The following is an 18,879-nucleotide window of genomic DNA, read 5'->3' as shown; positions in this document are numbered from 1 at the left end:
TGGTACCAGTAAAAACCCAACTAGTTTACTCATGTCCTTTAGGGAAGGAAACCTGTTGTCCTTACCCAGCCTGGCCTAAATGTGACTCCAATCCCACAACAGTGTGGTTGACTCGTAACTGCCCTCTGAAGTGGCCTTGCAAACCACGCGGTTGTTAGGCATGGGCAATAATTGCTGGTCATGTCAGCGATACCCACATCCCAAGATTGAATTTAAAAAATGTTTTGGCTTCTTTGCTGTTCAACACAGACCTGACTAATTTAAACATTCCTTTGCTTGCTGCTGCGATTGAATAATCTAGCCGGCACTGACGTATGCCTTATTGTATTTGATTTTACCATAACGCTGGACGATTATAGTTGTTGGGCATATTAACCAGAAAATGTTAAACAGATGTGATTGGACTTGTTTAGTGGATTGTCAATGCATTTCTGTGCTAGATTTGCAATCCACATCAGTAATGTCATTTGTAGGATGACTAGAGTTGTTGCAATATCCTGCTCAAATGTTTGAGGAAGATTCCACTACAGAAATATTTGGTACAGTAAAAAACACAGGAATCTAGCAGTTGGCATAGGACACTGAGGTAATTCACAACATTCATTCAAGTACTGATTCTCTGAGAGATGTAGCTGCAGGCAGCATCTTAATTTGTGCTGTACGGCTTTATGTAACATCTCGGCACATGTACTTTCATGTGAATCAGTATTGCAGGATACTATCCTGATGTGTTGTTAGATTACCCATTATTTCAAAGCAGTTTGACAGAGGTAGTCTGCATTTTTAAAGATCAAATTTATAGTTCATATGAACCTACAGTAACAGAATATAAATGTTAGAATCATACAAATCATGTTTAAAATTTAAACCAAGATGTACTGAAAACATGAGCACTAATTTTATTTTGCTTGACTGAACATTTGAACAAACCATAAGAAATGCTTAGATGACATATACTGTGGCATAATTTTTTCTATAACGATACACAGCAGCAAGTGAGGTCGAGAGCCAAGATATTATATATCACTAAATTTTGTTGACTTTCCTTTTACTGGGGATGGGCATTTGTTGGAACATGTCCCTAATTTTATACCCATTTCTTTGTCAGGTGAAAATGTCTGCTGTCAAGAGAATGGGTGCACCACCAGTCTTCAGGGCATGCTAGTGCCCTGCAGCTGGCTGCCACGTACTTGCCAGGCATCAGCACTCTTCAATTTTTGCTTCACCCTTCTGGAACACTAAACAGCCTTTGCTCGGTATCTCCATATTTGCTATGGTTCAGACTGGAAACTGAACAGGCTCTAACTTGCATCTGCCTTTACTTTGGAACATTGCATTTTGACGCACTAATGCCCAATTGCCACAGTTTTGATATCAGAAAAATCTACATAGTTTTAAATATCCTAATTTAAGCTGTTTGCAGCATGAAATGAATAAATATCCCCATTTGTGGGACTCCTCTGAACTCAATTTTCAACATTGTTGCACATTGGTTATCTAGCCAGTATTACTTACGGAGTTCCTAATATTTGTCTCTGTTGAACAGGACATATAGGGGGAAAAATTCAGTTGGTTGCGCCACCCATTAGCGCCTAAAGAGGTCGAGAAGTGGGGCGCTAACCAACTAGCGCCCAGGCGCAGCGAACCCTGTGCCTCGTCCCAAATTGAGCGGACATTTAGTGCCGGCGCTAAACCGTAGCGCCCGCGCACGCAGATCATGACGTCATTCCAGAGTGCAACGCCCTTGGGGCGCCCCGGTCTGGAAATTCAGTGGTGCCCCCTGCCTTACCGCCTGGCGCTAGCAACGACTGGTTGAGGGGACCGTTATGCTCTCTGAAAGGGACTAGGGGAGTGCTATTTAAAGGGGAGCACCTCCTGCCTTTTTTTTGGAAGGTGACATTTTTGCACCACACATTGTGTGAGAGAGAGAGACAGACAGACTTCTGGAGAGATTCCACGCTGTGTGAAGGAGTTTTGCAGGTTGGTTTTGATTTGCCCTTGTATCGAATCTGAAGAGACTGTGGGGTCTGCACTCTGAGATCTTTCCCTGGTTCTCTCCATTGTTCTTTCCAGCAGATTAGATGTACAGGTCTCTTCAGGCTGAGATTCAGGCTGAGATTCAAGGCTGCAATGAGCAGGATGTGGATGGAGAGCAAGGCAAGATCAACCCTCCCCTTTAAGAAAAAAACAGAGAAAATGCAGGAGAAACTCAGCAGGTCAAGCAGCATCTGTGAAGAGAGAAACAGATTTAACGTTTCAGGTTGATGACCATTCGTCAGAACTCCCCTTTAAGAATTGAATGGTGCCAGTGTGTCTGTGTTCCATTGCTGACTGAAATCACATGAGCTTCGCCAGCACTGAGGTAGCGCCTCGCTCCGCTGGGTCAGCACCTTAAGACTGTCGTGCAGCGCCGCAATCGCCCTCGGGCGCAGGTACCCAATTTCGCAGGAGGTGGCGATAATTTGCGCCTGGCGCTAAACTTTGCGCACCGCCAATACTAGCGCCCCAAACGGGGCGATACCGAATTTCGCCGCCATACTCTCTTGTAGTATCAGCAGTGGTTCAGTTGGTAGCACTCTTGCCTCTGAGTTAGCAGGTTGTGGGTTCAAGTCCGTAGGGACCGCTCCCTCCGAGACACCCTAGTCCACTCCTCTATCACCCCCAGCACCCCTTCCCCTTTGCCCGGCACTTTCCTGTGCAAGCGCAGGAGATGTAACACCTGCCCCTATACCTCCCCCCTTCCCATTGTCCAGGGCCCCAAACACCCCTTCCAGGTGAAACAGCGATTTACTTGTACTTCTTGCAATCTAGTATACTGTATTCGCTGCTCACGATGCGGTCTCCTCTACATTGGGGAGACCAAACGCACATTGGGTGACCGCTTTGCGGGACACCTCCGTTCAGTCTGTAAAGGTGACCCCGAGCTTACGGTCGCCTGTCATTTTAATTCACCGCTCCATTCCCACTCGGACCTCATCGTCCTTGGCCTCTTGCATTGTTCCACGGAAGCTCAACGTAAACTCGAGGAACAGCACCTCATCTTCCGATTAGGCACTTTGCAGCCTTCCAGACTCGATATAGAGTTTAACAATTTCAGATCATAACTTCGGCCCCTATTACATTTTTACTTATACTTTTTAATCCACCCCTTTGTTTTGGTTTTTCCCTCCCGCCCCTCCCTTTCCTTTTTTTTTCTCTCTCCCACATGGCAGATGTCTCTCATTCTGCCAGAACATTTCACACCTAATCTGAGCCGTCTTTTGTTTCCACTAGTCCTATCCTTTCCAGTTTTGAAAAAGGATTAGACCCGAAACGTCGACTCTAATTTCTCTCCACGGATGTTGCCTGGCCTGCTGAGTTTTTCCAGCATTTTCTGTTGTTATTTCGGATTTCCAGCATCTGCAGTATTTTGCTATCGTCTGTTTGAGAACTTGCTGTGTGCAAATTGGCCACTACGTTTACATTACAACAGTGACTATATAGAAATGCAAGTCTTTTTCTTTAGTTACTGTAGGAAATAGCTTGTTACGTTGGCTGAAAATTGTATTTGACTATAATCTGAGTCTGCACGATTAGAGAGAGAAGACATGGTACAATATGAAACCAGGACTTTGTAAAATATGCTTTAAATTTTCATAGATGAGTTTATGATGTGAACATTTCATAAAATTTAATTAAAAGCACCTTGGGGCTTTGTTAAAATACAGTCAATAATAAAATGCAATACAGTACATAGTTCACTGCTCTGTCTTTTGATCAATCAGAAGCAAATAGATTAATTATATGGAACCTTTGCACAAAGGTGACGTTTTCATATTACTTTAGTGAAAACTGTACTGTAGCCAGAAGCTTGCAGGGAACATTATTTATTATAAAATGAATTTTTATGTAGAATTGATAGTAGTGGTATGTTTGTCATTCAAAACCGCTCCTGGAAAATGAAGTGTGTCTAGATAGATACAGTTGCAAAATAATGGCATTTATTGCAGGATTCCAGCCTCAATAGAAAAGGGAAGAATCTTGCAAATTACATTTGATTTTTTAAAAATATTTAAAATGGAGTCTGTAGCTGGCTTCATATAATTCTTGGTTTTGCAATATTTTGTTTGAACTGATGCACTGGCAATGCTGACCATATTGGTGATCGTTCCCTAAGCAGTTGTTCGTAAATGCAAAATCTGTTTCTATGGGAACCATTTACTGTGCTGTTACACATGCAGGATATTTAATGCTAGCTGGTACCCGAAGTGAACATTTTATTATTTTTACAATGGTACAAAAGATTCATCTTCCTTTATGCTTATTGTTGCAATATACGTAATGATGAAGCATAGGGATTCAGTCACTGAAGCACAGAGATGCAAAGTACAGTGCTTGTTTATATGGTGGCTGATATTTTAGCTTAAAGCTTGCTAAAGATTTTATATTTGTGTACTTTTGTTTTGCAAAATGGCTGTAGGGCTCAGTCTACATCTATCTCGCCTTCAGCTTGCAGCTTACAAATTATGGGATTGAAGAGGCTGGCAAACTTTTTATCTTTTTTAATATCATGCTCTGATTTAAAAGGTCTTATGGAGAGCAATGTAGGATGCAGCTGCCTCTTCAGTCGGACCTGTGGTGAATCTGCCTTGAAGTCAATTTTTATTCATTTAAATTTTGGATCCCGGTGGCGTTCCTGCATACATCACATCCGTGTGAGCTGGAAACATCTGTCACATTTTTTCAGTGTCAGAGTAAAATATTTGACATTTCAGAACCACAGATGTAACTAAGCTGATATTGGTATTACAGTACATTCCTTTTGGATGCAATATCAATTTATTTTTCCCCTTCCAACCCCACCCCCCCCCCCCCCCAAAAAAAAAATTGATAATTTTGATATCCTCTTGCACCATTAGTGTTTCCCAGTTGAGAAGGAATTCAGACAAACATCTTAGAATGGTTACAGCACGGAAGAAGGCCATTCAGCCGGTCGAGCCCGTGCCGGCTCTCTGCAAGAGCACCTCAGCTTGTCCCACTCCCCTGCCTTTTCCCTGTAGCCCTGCAAATTTTTTTCCTTCAGGTATTTATCCAACTCCCTTTTGAAAGCTGTGATTGAGTCTGCCTCCACCACCCTTTCAGGCATTGCATTCCAGATCCTAACCACTCGCTGAGTAAAAAAGTTTTTCCTCATGTCGCCTTTGGTTCTTCTGCCAATCACCTTAAATCTGTGTCCTCTGGTTCTCGACCCTTCCACCAATGGGAACAGTTTCTCTCTCTCTACTCTGTCCAGACCCCTCATGATTTTGAACACCTCTATCAAATCTCCTCTCAATCTTCTCTGCTCTAAGGAGAACAACCCCAGCTTCTCCAGTTTATCGACGTAACTGAAGTCCCTCATCCCTGGAATCATTCTCGTAAATCTCTTCTGCACCCTCTCTAAGGCCTTCACATCCTCCTTAAGGTGTGGTGCCCAGAATTGGACACAATACTCTAGTTGAGGCTGAACCAGTGTTTTATATAGGTTCTTCGTGCTGCCTTCAATGATTTGTCTCTCTGTTCATGCACCCTCTTTAGGATTGTACCCAACAGTTTATATTTCCTCTCCTCATTCTATCAAAATACAGGAAACTTTTTTTATCTGGCACCGACTGGACCGGCGTGGTGCCGGTTGATCAAGAAGTCCGGATTACAGAGAGGTATACTTACTAAGGTACGAGAGCCCCGTACACGGCCACAGATCCAGGCGTCCCTGTTGCATGGCAACAGGTGCAGGAACCCCGGTTACACGGCCACAGATCCAGGAACCCCGGTTACACAGCCACTAATATGAAGTAAAACTTAACTGAACCTACTCCTGAATTTTGCCGGTTAAGAGAGATTTCTGGTTATTTAGGTGCCGGTAAAGAGTTTCCTGTATATCACTTTGCACTTTTCTGTGTTAAACTTCATCTGCCATGTGTCCACCCACTCTACCAGCCTGTCTATGTCCTCTTGAAGTTGATCACTATCCTCCTCACTGTTCATTGTACTTCCAAGTTTTGTGTCATCTGCAAATTTTGAAATTGTGCCCTGTACACACCCAAGTCACTAATATATATCAAGGAAAGCAGTGGTCCTAGAACCGACCCCTGGGAAACACCACTGTATACCTTCTTCCAGTCCGAAAAACAACCGTTCGCCATTAGTCTGTTTCCTGTCAGTTAGCCAATTTTGTATCCTTGCTGTCACTGTCCCTTTTATTCCATGGGCTTCAACTTTGCTGGCAAGCCTATTATGTGGCATAACAACAGAAAATGCTGGAAAAACTCAGCAGGCCAGGCAGCAACCATGGAGAGAGAAACAGAGTTAACGTTTCGGGTCGAGTCTTCGACCTGAAACGTTAACTCGGTTTCTCTCTCCACGGATGCTGCCTGGCCTGCTGAGTTTTTCCAGCATTTTCTGTTGTTGTTTCAGATTTCCAGCATCCGCAGTATTTTGTTATTCTGTTATGTGGCACTTTGTCGAACGCCTTTTAGAAATCCATGTACACCACTTCCGCTGCATTGCCCTCAGCAACCCTCTGTTACCTCATCAAAAAACACAGATCAAGTTGGTTAAACACGATTTGCCTTTACTAAACCCATGCTGGCTTTCCTTAATTAATCCACACTTGTCCAAGTGACTGTTAATTTTGTCCTTGATTATTGTTTCTAAAAGCTTCCCCACTACCGAGGTTAAACTGACTTGCCTGTAGTTGCTGGATTTATCTTTACACCCTTTTCTGAACAAAGGTGTAACATTTGCAATTTTCCAGTCCTCTGGCATCTTTTAATATCTTTTAGGTCTCTGTTAATGACAGAATTTCATTGATGTTGAAGCATAATTTTTAATCTATTAGCACCAATATGTTATAGGAAAAATAGTACTTAAACTGATATTCTTTGAATGTTGTGTGATGCTGTTAATAATTTCAAATTGCTACCATCATCAATAACATGCCTGTAAGCATCGGCTTTATTTCGAAACTATTGGTCAACCTTGTTTGGAGTGCCTATTGCCACCCTGTCAGCCAATGAGATGGAGGTGGGGCGGGACTTGCGGCCGGCATGACTTGAAGCCAAACAGTGAATTTTACAGCAAAGCAAACGGTTGATTTACTCAGCAAATAAATCCCTATGCACCTTCTCGCATTCAAAATCTGCTTTCCTACAGCTCCTTCTCAAATTTCTCCATCTCAAAGGAGGAAAAATGTCTAAAATGCTGGTGTATGAAAGTTTCACAAGTCCATCATTTTACTTTATTGAAATCTCAGATAACATTGAATGTCACTCTGTAATTGTCCACATGAAGATGCTTGAGTCTCCAGGATTGATTCTCGCCCTATGGGCATATGTGTGTGGTCATCTCTTGCTGTCGTCTTTCCCCTAGAAGGTGTCACGAATTCACCTTGGAGGTCCTGTGCTCTTTTCACTATGATACCATATGACTTCACAATAGATTTTTGCTAGCTGATGGGTGTAACGTTTTTATTAAGTTAATTTTTCCAGTATTCTCCCCTCTTCTGAAGGCAGTGACTCATTTTGGAGGTCGGGCTCAAGGCGGCAGCCCTCTTTAAATTTTGTCCAAGTGGCTACTCTTCAGTTGTGAATACAAACAACCATGTTGCCACATTCATCAGCTTTAGGGTCATCAGAACTGGACCTGATCCTATCCACTTTTAATATCCATATATAGTTGGACTTTCCAGAAGTGGTCTCTGAATCAGGGAAGGTAACCCTGGATGTCTGTCTTTTTCCCAGCCTGGGATTGCTGAAGTCTCTTGCTGTGTCCAACTGCCACTCCTAGTCCCTATCGGTTAAAACAGCATAGACCAAGAATTGTAGCTCGGACTCTCCTGGTTTGTACACTTCAGAACCACACAAGGTGGTGAACTAAGCACTGACCCAGTGCAAGATCTAAAACTAAGTTTTATATGATAAATCATATGTGAAGGATTTTAGAATTAATTGGTTTTAAACTAATTGAAGGTGAGCAATTGAAATGAATTGTATCCTTTTATGAGGTTCAATTCTTTATAAAACTCCGATCAAAAAACATTGTAACCTGTCATGCATAACATTTAAAGTCCTTCCTCATTTTTTTCCCCTTTTTCCTCAAGGCCAGAGGCTCAACAGAAAGCTCCTGTGGCTCCCCCTCCTCCACCACCACCTCTACCGGAGCCTGCTCCTCCAGAACCAGAGGAGGAAATCCTGGGATCTGATGATGAAGAACAGGAAGACCCTGCTGACTATTGTAAAGGTAAGGCCCAATCTACTGTAACTACAATAGGGTACATCTGATCTTTATGGATAGACTTGATGTATCTCATTGCTTTCTGGCTGAGGTTTTTTTTTGTTCGTGTCTACTTTGAGTTTTTACTGGTGTTGGAAAATATATCCAACTTGTGCTGTTAAATTTGAAACAGTATTTAGTGAGTAATATAAAATATGTCAAGGCTTCAAGGTCACCTTAGTACTATTTCAAGGGAGGGGGAGGAATAAACATTTTTTTAATTCGTTTTTATGGGATGTGGGCGTCGCTGGCAAAGCCAGCATTTATTGCCCATCCCTAATTGCCCTCGAAGGTGGTGGTGAGCCGCCGCCTTGAATTGCTGCAGACCGTGTGGTGAAGGTACTCCCACAGTGCTGTTAGGTAGGGAGTTCCAGGATTATGACCCAGCGGCGATATACTTCTAAGTCAGGATGATGTGCGACTTGGAGGGGAACTTGGAGGTGGTGGTGTTCCCATGCATCTGCTGCTCTTGTTCTTCTAGGTGGAAGAGGTTGCGGATTTGGGAGGTGCTGCTGAAGAAGCCTTGGCAAGTTGCTGCAGTGCATCTTGTGGATGGTACACACTGCAGCCACGCTGCGCCGGTGGTGGAGGGAGTGGATGTTTAAGGTGGTAGAGGGGGTGCTAATCAAGCGGGCTGCTTTGTCCTGGATGGTGTTGAGCTTCTTGAGTGTTGTTGGAGCTGCACTGATCCAGGCAAGTGGAGAGTATTCCATCACACTCCTTACTTGTGCCTTGTAGATGGTAGAAAGGCTTTCGGGAGTCAGTAGGTGAGACACTCGCCGCAGAGTACCTAGCCTCTGACCTGCCCTTGTTGCCACAGTATTTATGTGGCTGGTCCAGTTAAGTTTCTGGTCAATGGTGACCCCCCAGGATGTTGCTGGTAGGGGATTCGGTGATGGTAATGCCATTGAATGTCAAGGGGCGGTGGTTAGACTCTCACTTGTTGGAGATAGTCATTGTCTGTGGCGCGAATGTTACCTGCCACTTATCAGCCCAAGCCTGAATGTCATCCAGGTCTTGTTGCATGCGGGCATGGACTGCTTCATTATCTGAGGAGTTGTGAATGGCACTGAACACTGTACAGTCATGAGCGAACATCCCCATTTCTGACCTTATGTTGGAGGGAAGGTCATTGATGAAGCAGCTAAAGATGGTTGGGCCTAGGACATTGCCCTGAGGAACTCCTGCAGCGATGTCCTGGGGCTGAGATGATTGACCTTCAATCACCACAACCATCTTCCTTTGTGCTCGGTATGACTCCAGCCAATAGAGTTTCCCCCTGATTTCCATTGACGTTAAAAGTTTCTATCCTTTCAGCCTACGACAACAACAACTTGTATTTATATAGCGCCTTTAATGTAGTAAAACGTTCCAAGGTGTTGCACAGAAGTATTTTAAGACAAATTTGACACTGATCCATATAAGGATAAATTAGGGCAGGTGACCAAAAGCTTGGTCAGAGAGGTAGGTTTTAAGGAGCATCTTAAAGGAGGAAGGAGAGGTAGCCAAGTGGACAGGTTTAGGCAGGGAATTCCAGAGCTAAGGGCCTAGGCAACAGAAGACACGGCCACCAAAGGTTGAGCGATTATAATCAGGGATCCTTTAGAGGAGTGCAGATATCTCGGGGACTAAAGCATTATAAATATTTTTACAATAACAAAACCGCTATTTCAGATTAATTTTACAAGCAGAAAAAAATGCCATATATTTATGGTCATAGAGTGAATAACATTCTACTGAGAAAAGTCACATAATTTATATTTCCTGGAAAGTACTATTTTAAACTGCCTTTTCCACCTTAACCTGTTTAGATATCACAACTAACGCAATTATTTGTGTTGCATGGCAAAGATCAAGAAGGAACTTGCATTTTCATAGAAACATTCATGTCCTCAGGATGTCTTGAAGGACCGTACATTAATGGATTAATTTTTAAAGTGCCGTCACTGTTCAAATTGAATAGGTAATTGCATTAAGCAAATTTACCTGTAGCAAAGTTCCACAAACAGCAGATGAATTAATGATCAGATAATCTGTTTTTGTTGGTGATAGTTGAGGGAGGAATGTTGCGCAGGGTACTGGGAGAACACTCTGCTCTTATTTGTATAGTACCATGGGATCTTTTCCATACACCTGAGTAGATGGGGCTTTGGTTTAACTTCTCATCTAAGCAATAACATCTCTGATAATGCAGTACTCCCTCATTATGGCCAGAGGTCAGCCTGAATTAATTGCTCAAATCTGTACTGGGCTGTGAATCTATAATCTGACTCGGAGGAAAGAGTGCTATCGATTTAATCAAGCTTACACTTGCTTGCCTTCAAGGAAAAGCTGAAAACATCTTCAGTTATAAAGAATTATAATTGTTTATATGAATTTTTATTTTTATATTATTTTGAGTATATAATCTATTTCTAGTCACTTTCTGATTTCAGTGTATTCAGGTTTGTCAAAACCGCTCGTCTTGCCGGTACATTTTCAGGGTTGTGCACATTTGCTTGAATTTCTTTGGTATCTTTGTTGATTATTGTAAGTTCTTTGCATCAGTGGTAAAGTACTGAAAGCCCCAGATTCCTGGTGCTGCTTAAAACATTTAGCTACTGGGCATAATCTCTGCCTTCAAATCTGGTCATGTGTGTTAATGGGACTAACATCTAAAGCACAGTTGCATCCAATTGTGTAGGGAAATATGAATAAGATATGCTTTCAGATTTGTTCTTTAGAAGTGAAGTATTCTTCATTCATTAAACCTATACATACAAACAGCGTATTGCCATCATCTCAAGGGAGGGAAAACCTCTCTGGGCACCATCCCTTTTAAGAAATACATGGTTATGAGGTCTTGTGCCACTCTGCTGTACATAAGCCTCATTCTAAGCCATGCCTTGAGTTATTTTCTGTGGTTTAGCACCGATGTTGGGTGGAGGGAAGGGGGGGCAGGAGAATGGCCTCACCTCCTTTGACACCATCATGTGCTACCCTTTCCACCTCCACGTTCCCACTTGAAAGTCTCCTTCCCTCGATCTGCAACAGCCTCTTTTGCACCCCCTTCTCTTCAGCTGTTGTGGGGGAGAAATATCAAATTGAAGCACAGGCTTTTGAGAGAGACTGAGGCCTTGAAATGAAATTCTCAATGTGTGGTCATCTGCTCCCTTGACACCGGTGGGGGTGGCATGGTGATGGGGATAGTGGGAAGTTGAGGGGATAAGGGACACAATGGGAGAAAAGGAGTTGGGGAGAACGCGTGGGTGATGGATTTGGGGATGGGAAGGGAGTCGCAGAAGGCTGCAATTTCCTTGCAACTCTACCCCAAATGCAGCCTGTAGCTGTTGGTGGCTCCTTTCCCTGCCACACGAGTACATTCTGACTATAACCTCCTACCCAAAAGGAAAGAAAGAAACAAAGAAGCAGAAGCAGAAGAAGATAGAGAGAGAAAGAAACTGCAACATGATGACAGCAGAGAGAGGCTATATTCTTCGAATTCCCATATGCAATGCCATGGGAGATCAACTAGCCTATATAACTTTAAGATTTGCATATAGAAGTCGCTTCCTACAAGTGTTGAACTTACTTCCTGCAGCACTTCCCTTTCACTCTTTGTGAAACAGCATATCCTCTGATTCAGTGTGAGCATTGCCATGGGAGATCAGCTATATATTTTTGAGGGTATTTTTGTCATTTAATGGCTGCTTTCTTAGACTTATTGCTGTTGGAACTGTTAAATCTTTTCAGAGTATGGTTTTGCAAGTTTAATGTGGGACATGGGATTTTTATTTCCCTATTTTGAAGGCCCAATTTCTGTTGAATTTATGAAGCCTTGCTTTGCAGGCTGAAAAGTGGTCGTTGTTTGATCAGACATTGTAATATTTAAGCTATGAGCTGTACATAATCTTGCTACATCTGGTACAATCTACAAGTAGTGTGTGTGTTGGGGGAGGGGGGGCAGAGATTAAATACAGTTCCTTAATGGATTGTTTTGAATCTTAGTTGTTTAGGTTTAAATTTCAGAAGTCATTGTCTTCAGTGCCGGAGCTGAAATCAAATTTATACATATAGTTTAATCTTTGTGTAAAGTTAAGCATGTTCATTTTACTGTAAACCTGGTGATTGATAGGGCAGGAAGGGGATATAAATAGTACCAAGGAGTAGCTCAGAGGGATTTAGGACACAATCCCACACCAAGATTGAATATATAAACCTCTGGCAACCACAGAAGGGGGAATTAAATCAGTGTGAGCAGTTAAGGGAAGCTAAGCGATCAATGTCCCAATGGGAAACTCTCCCAGTAAGGAGGCCCCATTTGACTAAACATCAACCCCTGATAAAAACCAGTCATTTGACATGATGGTTGCCACTTTTCGTAGTCACCGTTCTGTTCAATATAAGTATAGAAAAGGGTGAGAACCACACTATGTTTAATGACAATGAAGCACTATTTTCATGCTAACAGAGGTGATGCATGGGTGCTTATCCTTTTTGGAAGGGTCTTGACTTGTTTGTGAATCATAGATCATCCAATGAAGGGCCTGTTGACTACAAGGCCAGTGTGAAGATGTTGTTGGAAGGCACATATCGGCTGGTAAAACAACACTTGACTGGGACACACGCCACTCAAAAGAAACATTATTACAAGAAAAGAAACCAGTGTGCTTTCACATTAGCAACTTGATAAAGTAAGAACCTATCTTGGATCAGTCGCTGCGCTAGGTACATGGCTGAGCGAGCTTCTATTTGCAATGGTCCATACAGGGTACTCGATAATTCTTAACACAAATTATAGGCTTTTGAGGTTACTGGGAGGCATGCTGATTGGTGTCCCATACTGGAAATGTTAAGTTTATGGAGGACTTGACAAGGAGGCACCACAAAATACTGAGTTTACTCCAAACGGGGAACATTTTTATCTCCCCAGTGCTCCCAGCCTCAAAGACCCCACTCCTTCCAAACCCTGACACTTGGCATTACATTCCAGTGCTATCAGATCCTATTTCTCCCCGCACCCCCTCCCCAGTTCTGTCAAACCTATCCTTAGCGCTCAATAACTTAGCATCCCCTCCAGAGCTGCAACATCCAGGACCTTTTACCTCCAGTCCCAACAGACCTTCCCCCAATGTTCCTCTGCCCTTGGATTTCCTCCACAGCACTGCCATTGCATAGGGAACCCTGCACAACCACCAGATCCCAGAAAGCACGCATTAAGCAAAAAACCCCAAATTCCACTGTCCAGTGCTACCAAACTACAGGATCATTTCCCACAGTGCTGCCATTCGCCAGAGCTGCCATTCAATGCTATGAAAATCCAGAATTGTCCCCCTTAACTACTGCTGAATACAACAACCCCATCCCACTTCCACCAATATCAAGCGCAATATACCTACTTCATTTCTGTTGCATGTTGCCTGCCGTTTCACTGGACATCCAAAACTTTGAGAAAGGTAAGATTTTAGTTAAAACATACAGGTAATGAAATGTATAATAATCAAGGCCATACATTTATCGTTTTCATGGAAAAATGAACAGAATCATCCCAAAATAAGAGTAAAAATCCCATAATAAAATCATAAAGAAGAATTTGACATTTTCAGTCATTGTAAATCAATGGCTTTGATACTCTGGGCCAGAATTTGATGTCAAAATAACAGAGGCTAATGGCACTCACCGTTATTTATGCGCAATTAGTACAGCTACTTCAGGCAAGGGGCAGATGCGCGGTTAAACTCAAAAATCCAAAAGTTGCTGTCCAAGATGCGCCGCTCTGCCATTAGCTTTGCGAAAACGGCATCTCGCTGTCTGCCTCACCATTGAATTACATTGAATGGTGTGAAGTTGCTGCATTTGCATGGTAGATATGAACTAAACTTGCCACAAAGTTAAGTCTATCATTTCAAGCCCAAGTACCATTTTAGCGACGTGATAAGTATTAATTCCTGCCAATCAACTGCTCTGGCACTGAAAAGTAACTATTACAAGTATGGAGTCTCATTCCTGCAGGCTTTAATTGTTGGAGATGTTAAAAATGTAAAATATTAAATGATCTTATTTTTACTTTTCTTGTCTGTGTCTTTTTTTCTCTCTCTCCATTGAATCGTTCTTTCCCTCTTTATTTCCCTTTCTGTAACTGATTCAACACTGATTTCATCTACTCTACACTTTCTTCTCAGTCTAAGGGCCAGTCTAACTAACGGCAGATGCTGTTCGATGCCCTGCTACAACAAATTATGACCCAACGTGATCCTCCAACTTACTGTGAGCAATTCCATGGGAGATCTGTTTGTGTATTATAATAGTTTCTCCCAATTCTGTTCCTATACAAAAAAAAGTTAACGATCTTTCTACTTCTTTTGTACACTAATTATTTTTGTACTTCTCTCCCTGTATTGTTTGTCATCATATATCTTCCTTTATTTTTTTCATTGTGGTGTCTGTGTCTAACTTGTTCGTTTTTTTCTTTCTGCCTCGTTCTTTCTGTAACTGTCTCCTTTTTCCTGTAAGTTTCTCAAACAAACATGTTCCTTTATTGATCTATCTTAGTATTTCCTAGAATACACAGGGAGGCAACATGCACCAGATTTGGTGGGGTGGGTGAAGGAGAGGCTGTCTGAGGTGTGGTAGCAGGTACTGGGGGGAGTGGTAGACTCTGGAGATTGAGGTCTCAATAGCTTGGTGGTTTGGAAGACTGGAGGTTATGTGCTTGAGATGTTGGGGGGCTAAATTCGGTTGATTTGCGCCTTCTGTTAAATGGGGCGCAAAGCAACTAGCGCCTGGGCGTGGTGTCGCTAATGCTGCCCGCGAAATTCAGCGGGAGGTTAGCGGCGGCGCTAGCCGTTAGCACCGTGCGGCACTGCGCCATTTTTGTTGCTAGCCGCCTGCCAGCACCTGCCCCCGTTGCTGTCCCCGGGCCCGTGAAGTCCCGCCCCCCCCCCCCCGCCCCCGCGGGGTGCCAGCTGCTCTACGTAAGCCCGGCACGCCTCTTGAGCACCGGGCTCGTTTGCCGGCACTCCAGATCCCTGTTGGCCCAGCTAGGCAGCGGGACACGCTGCACCAGGACCCGCCCCTTTAATAAGGGGAGGAAGACCTGCAGTACCACGGCACGTAGCGCTGCGATATTGGCTCGCAGTGCCCCAAGAGGGACGCGGGGCGCTTCCAGTAGCGCCCCTCCTCCCCCTCGGGGCGCTACCTGGGAAAATTGGCCATGGGGCGCTAACTTTTTTTGCCCTGGCGTAGCGCCCCAAAGGGAAGCTACCCAAAGGGTGCGCTACCTAATTTTTACCCCGTTAAGTTTAGGAAGTGCAATGGATAAGGGTATGGGAGTACTTGACAGTAGCGTGAGGAGCTAAGTTCTGGCAGTGTTAAGAGAGGAAGATGGGTTCTGGCTGTGTTAAGGGCACGAATTTTGGTTCTAGGATTCAGGGGGATTATTGGGAACAGTGGGGTGTATGGGTCCTGGAAGCAATGAGTGGCATCTTAAACACTGAGAAGGGATGGGGGTTTGGAGCATTGGGAGGAGAAGATGATGGAGCAGTGGTAAAATAAGGATTCTGGGAGCAATGCGGATCTGCAAACACTGAGATGAGGGGCTTGGACAACTGAGAAAGACAAATATATGGTGGAAGCATTGAAAGGGAAATGGGGGCTTGGAGGTGGTGTGGTGGCTAGAAGCAGTGCAAGACAGGCTTGAGCCTGGGAGGAGCCAGGTCTGCAAATGGGCAGACCTGGGAACACACAAGAGGCACCTGCTGAAAGGGCAATTCAGGTACTCTACTGGAGTGCAACAAAGTTATTTGTGGAAGTGAGTGGGTAAGAAGCAGCGGAGGGCTCGCAAGATTTGGCAGCATTTAAATGTGTCAACTGCAAGACTATGGATCTGGCACTATCATGGTGGCCTAAAATTATTGTGAGGGAGGGCCTGGCTGCACAAGGGAAGCTTCAGGAAAGGAACAAATCTCAAGCACCAAGGCTATGGGAGTGGAACCTCTGGGGGCAAAACATTGAATGCATTTCCAGCAGAATTTCTACAATTTTATAACTACATTTAATTTTTTTTTGAGTTTTGCAAGTTTTTGTGGTTGTTATAAAATATGTTCTTCGATGTGTTTAGTTGACTAGCTGAGGAAACAACATGACCACGGGAAAGAAAATTGGAACAAAGTTCTCTGAACCATTTAATTGGTTTGTTTCTGGCCCTTGCTGCCGTTCGATTAGTAGCTTTGAAAAAAAAATGCATTAATTGGTTTTGTGTGGGTTGGTATTTATGAATATTATGCAAATCAGCATGATTATCTTAAGATGGTGATTATTTAACCTAGTTAGTTAAATGTGATTAACATTGACTTTGTGATGCTTTGTGTGTGAAGAACACTTTCCCATGTTCTAGATATAAGATGCTTTTTATTATATTGAATATTAAATAATACATTGTTCATTACTTCATACAACATTCCTGTCATAAAAAAAAAAAAAATTTTGAGACTTGCTGTGAGTAATGCTACAGAAGTTCCTCTGGGCTATAACAGGATTTTTTAAATCTAATGACAGGAATGTTATATCAAATAATGAACAATGTATTGTTTAATATCTGATCACCCAATGTATTGCTCAAGGTGAAGCAAGGTGTTTTATAATAATGGAAAATAAATTTTTAACCCAATGTATTATTCTACTACTGAGGTGAAGCTGTGGTGTAGCAGGCCTGTCACTTTACGGCCAAGATGTCTAATTGTGAAGTAAATGTAGCCTGAGGTAAATCTCAATTTTTATTTGCTGCTTGGTGAGGGAAGTTTGCAGATTGGAAGGTGTTTGTAAATTTCCTGCTCCAGGCCAGAAAAAAAAAATAATCATAAAATCACTGCCTTTCAATCTTACACATCTAAAACTGAAGTGTAATTGCTTTCAAAAAAAAAATTGATACAATGACAATGGAGTTGATGTGGGAAATAAAAATTCTCTCTTTAAAAACTCTTTTTCTTTGCTTCTTTCCTGCTCCAAATGTTTTGTGTACCTCTCTTTCTGTTCATTTACCTAACAACTCTCTTTCTAACCGTTCCCTGGATGATTGTCTCACATTTTTATTGCCATGGCATCTGTATCTCTGTGTCTGACTATTTTGCTTGGGTTTGGCACTCGAGGCCTGTGGAAAAAGTGTGAGATCTTAGGTTAGGTTTGGGAGTGGAGCACCTAGGAATACTTGCTAATGTTGGGGGGGGTGGCAGGGAGCATTGAGGAGAGATGTGAGGCTTCACAATAATAGGATAGAATCTAGAAGTAATCAGGGTGGGGGAGTGGAGGAAAGGGTTGGGGGAGTAGAGCACTCGGAGGGTGGCTAGAAGAGGTGAGCAGAGGCAGCATTCTTAAGGAGGGAGCGTGTTGCTACAATCTACTCTCATGTAGGCTTTTAAAAATTAGTTCCTGGGATGTGGGCGTCGCTGGCAAGACCAGCATTTATTGCCCATCCCTAATTGTCCTTGAGAAGGTGATGGTGAACCGCAGCAGTCCTCGTGGTGAAGGTACTCCCACAGTGCTGTTAGGGAGGGAGTTCCAGGATTTTGACCCAGCGATGATGAAGGAACGATGATATATTTCCAGGTCAGGATGCTGTCTGACTTGGAGGGGATCTTGGAGGTGATGCTGTTCCTATGCACCTGCTGCCCTTGTCCTTCTAGGTGGTAGAGGTCGCGGGTTTGGGAGGTGCTGTCGAAGAAGCCTTGGCGAGTTGCTGCAGTGCATCTTGTAGATGGTACACACTGCAGCCACAGTGCGCCGGTGGTGGAGGGAGTGAATGTTTAAGGTGGTGGATGGGTGCCAATTAAACGGGCTGCTTTGTCCTAGATGGTGTCGAGCTTCGAGTGTTGTTTGAGCTGCACTCATCCAGGCTAGTGGAGACTATTCCATCACACTCCTGACTTGTGCCTTGTAGATGGTGGAAAGGTTTTGGGGAGTCAGGAGGTGAGACACTCGCTGCAGAATACCCACCCTCTGACCTGCTCTTGTTGCCACAATATTTATGTGGCTGGTCTAGTTAAGTTTCTGGTCATTCATTGGTGACCCCCAGGATGTTGATGTTGGGAGATTCAGCGATGGTAATGCTGTTGAATGTCAAGGGGCAGTGGTGAGACGCTTTCTTGTTCGAGATGGTCATTGCCTGCCACTTGGGTGGTGCAAATGTTACTTGCCACTAATCAGCCCAAGCCTGAATGTCGTCCAAGTCTTGTTGGAGGCGGGCATGCATTATCTGAGGAGTTGTGTATGGAACTGAACACTGCAATCATCAGCGAGCATCCCCATTTCTGAACTTATGATGGAGGGAAGGTCATTGATGAAGCAGCTGAAGATGGCTGAGCCAAGGACACTGCCCTGAGGAACTCCTGTAGCAATGTCCTGGGGCTGAGATGGAACAGCTTGGCTAGCTCTGGAGCACTTGTCTTCTGCGCGACAGCCGGGATATTGTCGGGGCCCACAGCCTTTGCTGTATCCAGTGTGCTCAGCCACTTCTTGATAGCACGTGGGGTGAATCGAATTGGCTGAAGGCTGGCTTCTGTGATGGGGACTTTGGGAGGAGGCCGAGATGGATCATCCACTTGTCACATCTGG

At 43.6% G+C, this 18,879-nt stretch overlaps 1 protein-coding gene across 12 annotated transcripts in view; it reads left to right on the top strand.

Annotated features, from left to right (window-relative positions):
• The window catches only part of LOC147105758 (SRSF protein kinase 2-like), a 259,621-nt gene that overhangs the window by 130,574 nt on the left and 110,168 nt on the right, over positions 1-18,879 (top strand). For all 12 annotated transcript variants that reach the window (XR_015081581.1, XM_086010468.1, XM_086010476.1 and 9 more), the window contains one exon: positions 8,120-8,259. Coding sequence is in view for 11 of the 12 variants with exons in the window: in XM_086010468.1 (XP_085866594.1) it covers positions 8,120-8,259 (140 nt within the window). In the remaining variant the exon portion in view is untranslated. The remainder of the gene's footprint in view (positions 1-8,119; positions 8,260-18,879) is intronic.

Source organism: Somniosus microcephalus, chromosome 17 (genome assembly GCF_052327205.1).
Source record: "Somniosus microcephalus isolate GS21.2 chromosome 17, FLI_Smic_1.0, whole genome shotgun sequence".
NCBI classification, from domain to species: Eukaryota; Metazoa; Chordata; class Chondrichthyes; order Squaliformes; family Somniosidae; genus Somniosus; species Somniosus microcephalus.
The sequence above is the reverse complement of the archived record's forward strand: the minus strand, read 5'-3'. Positions and strand labels throughout refer to the sequence as shown.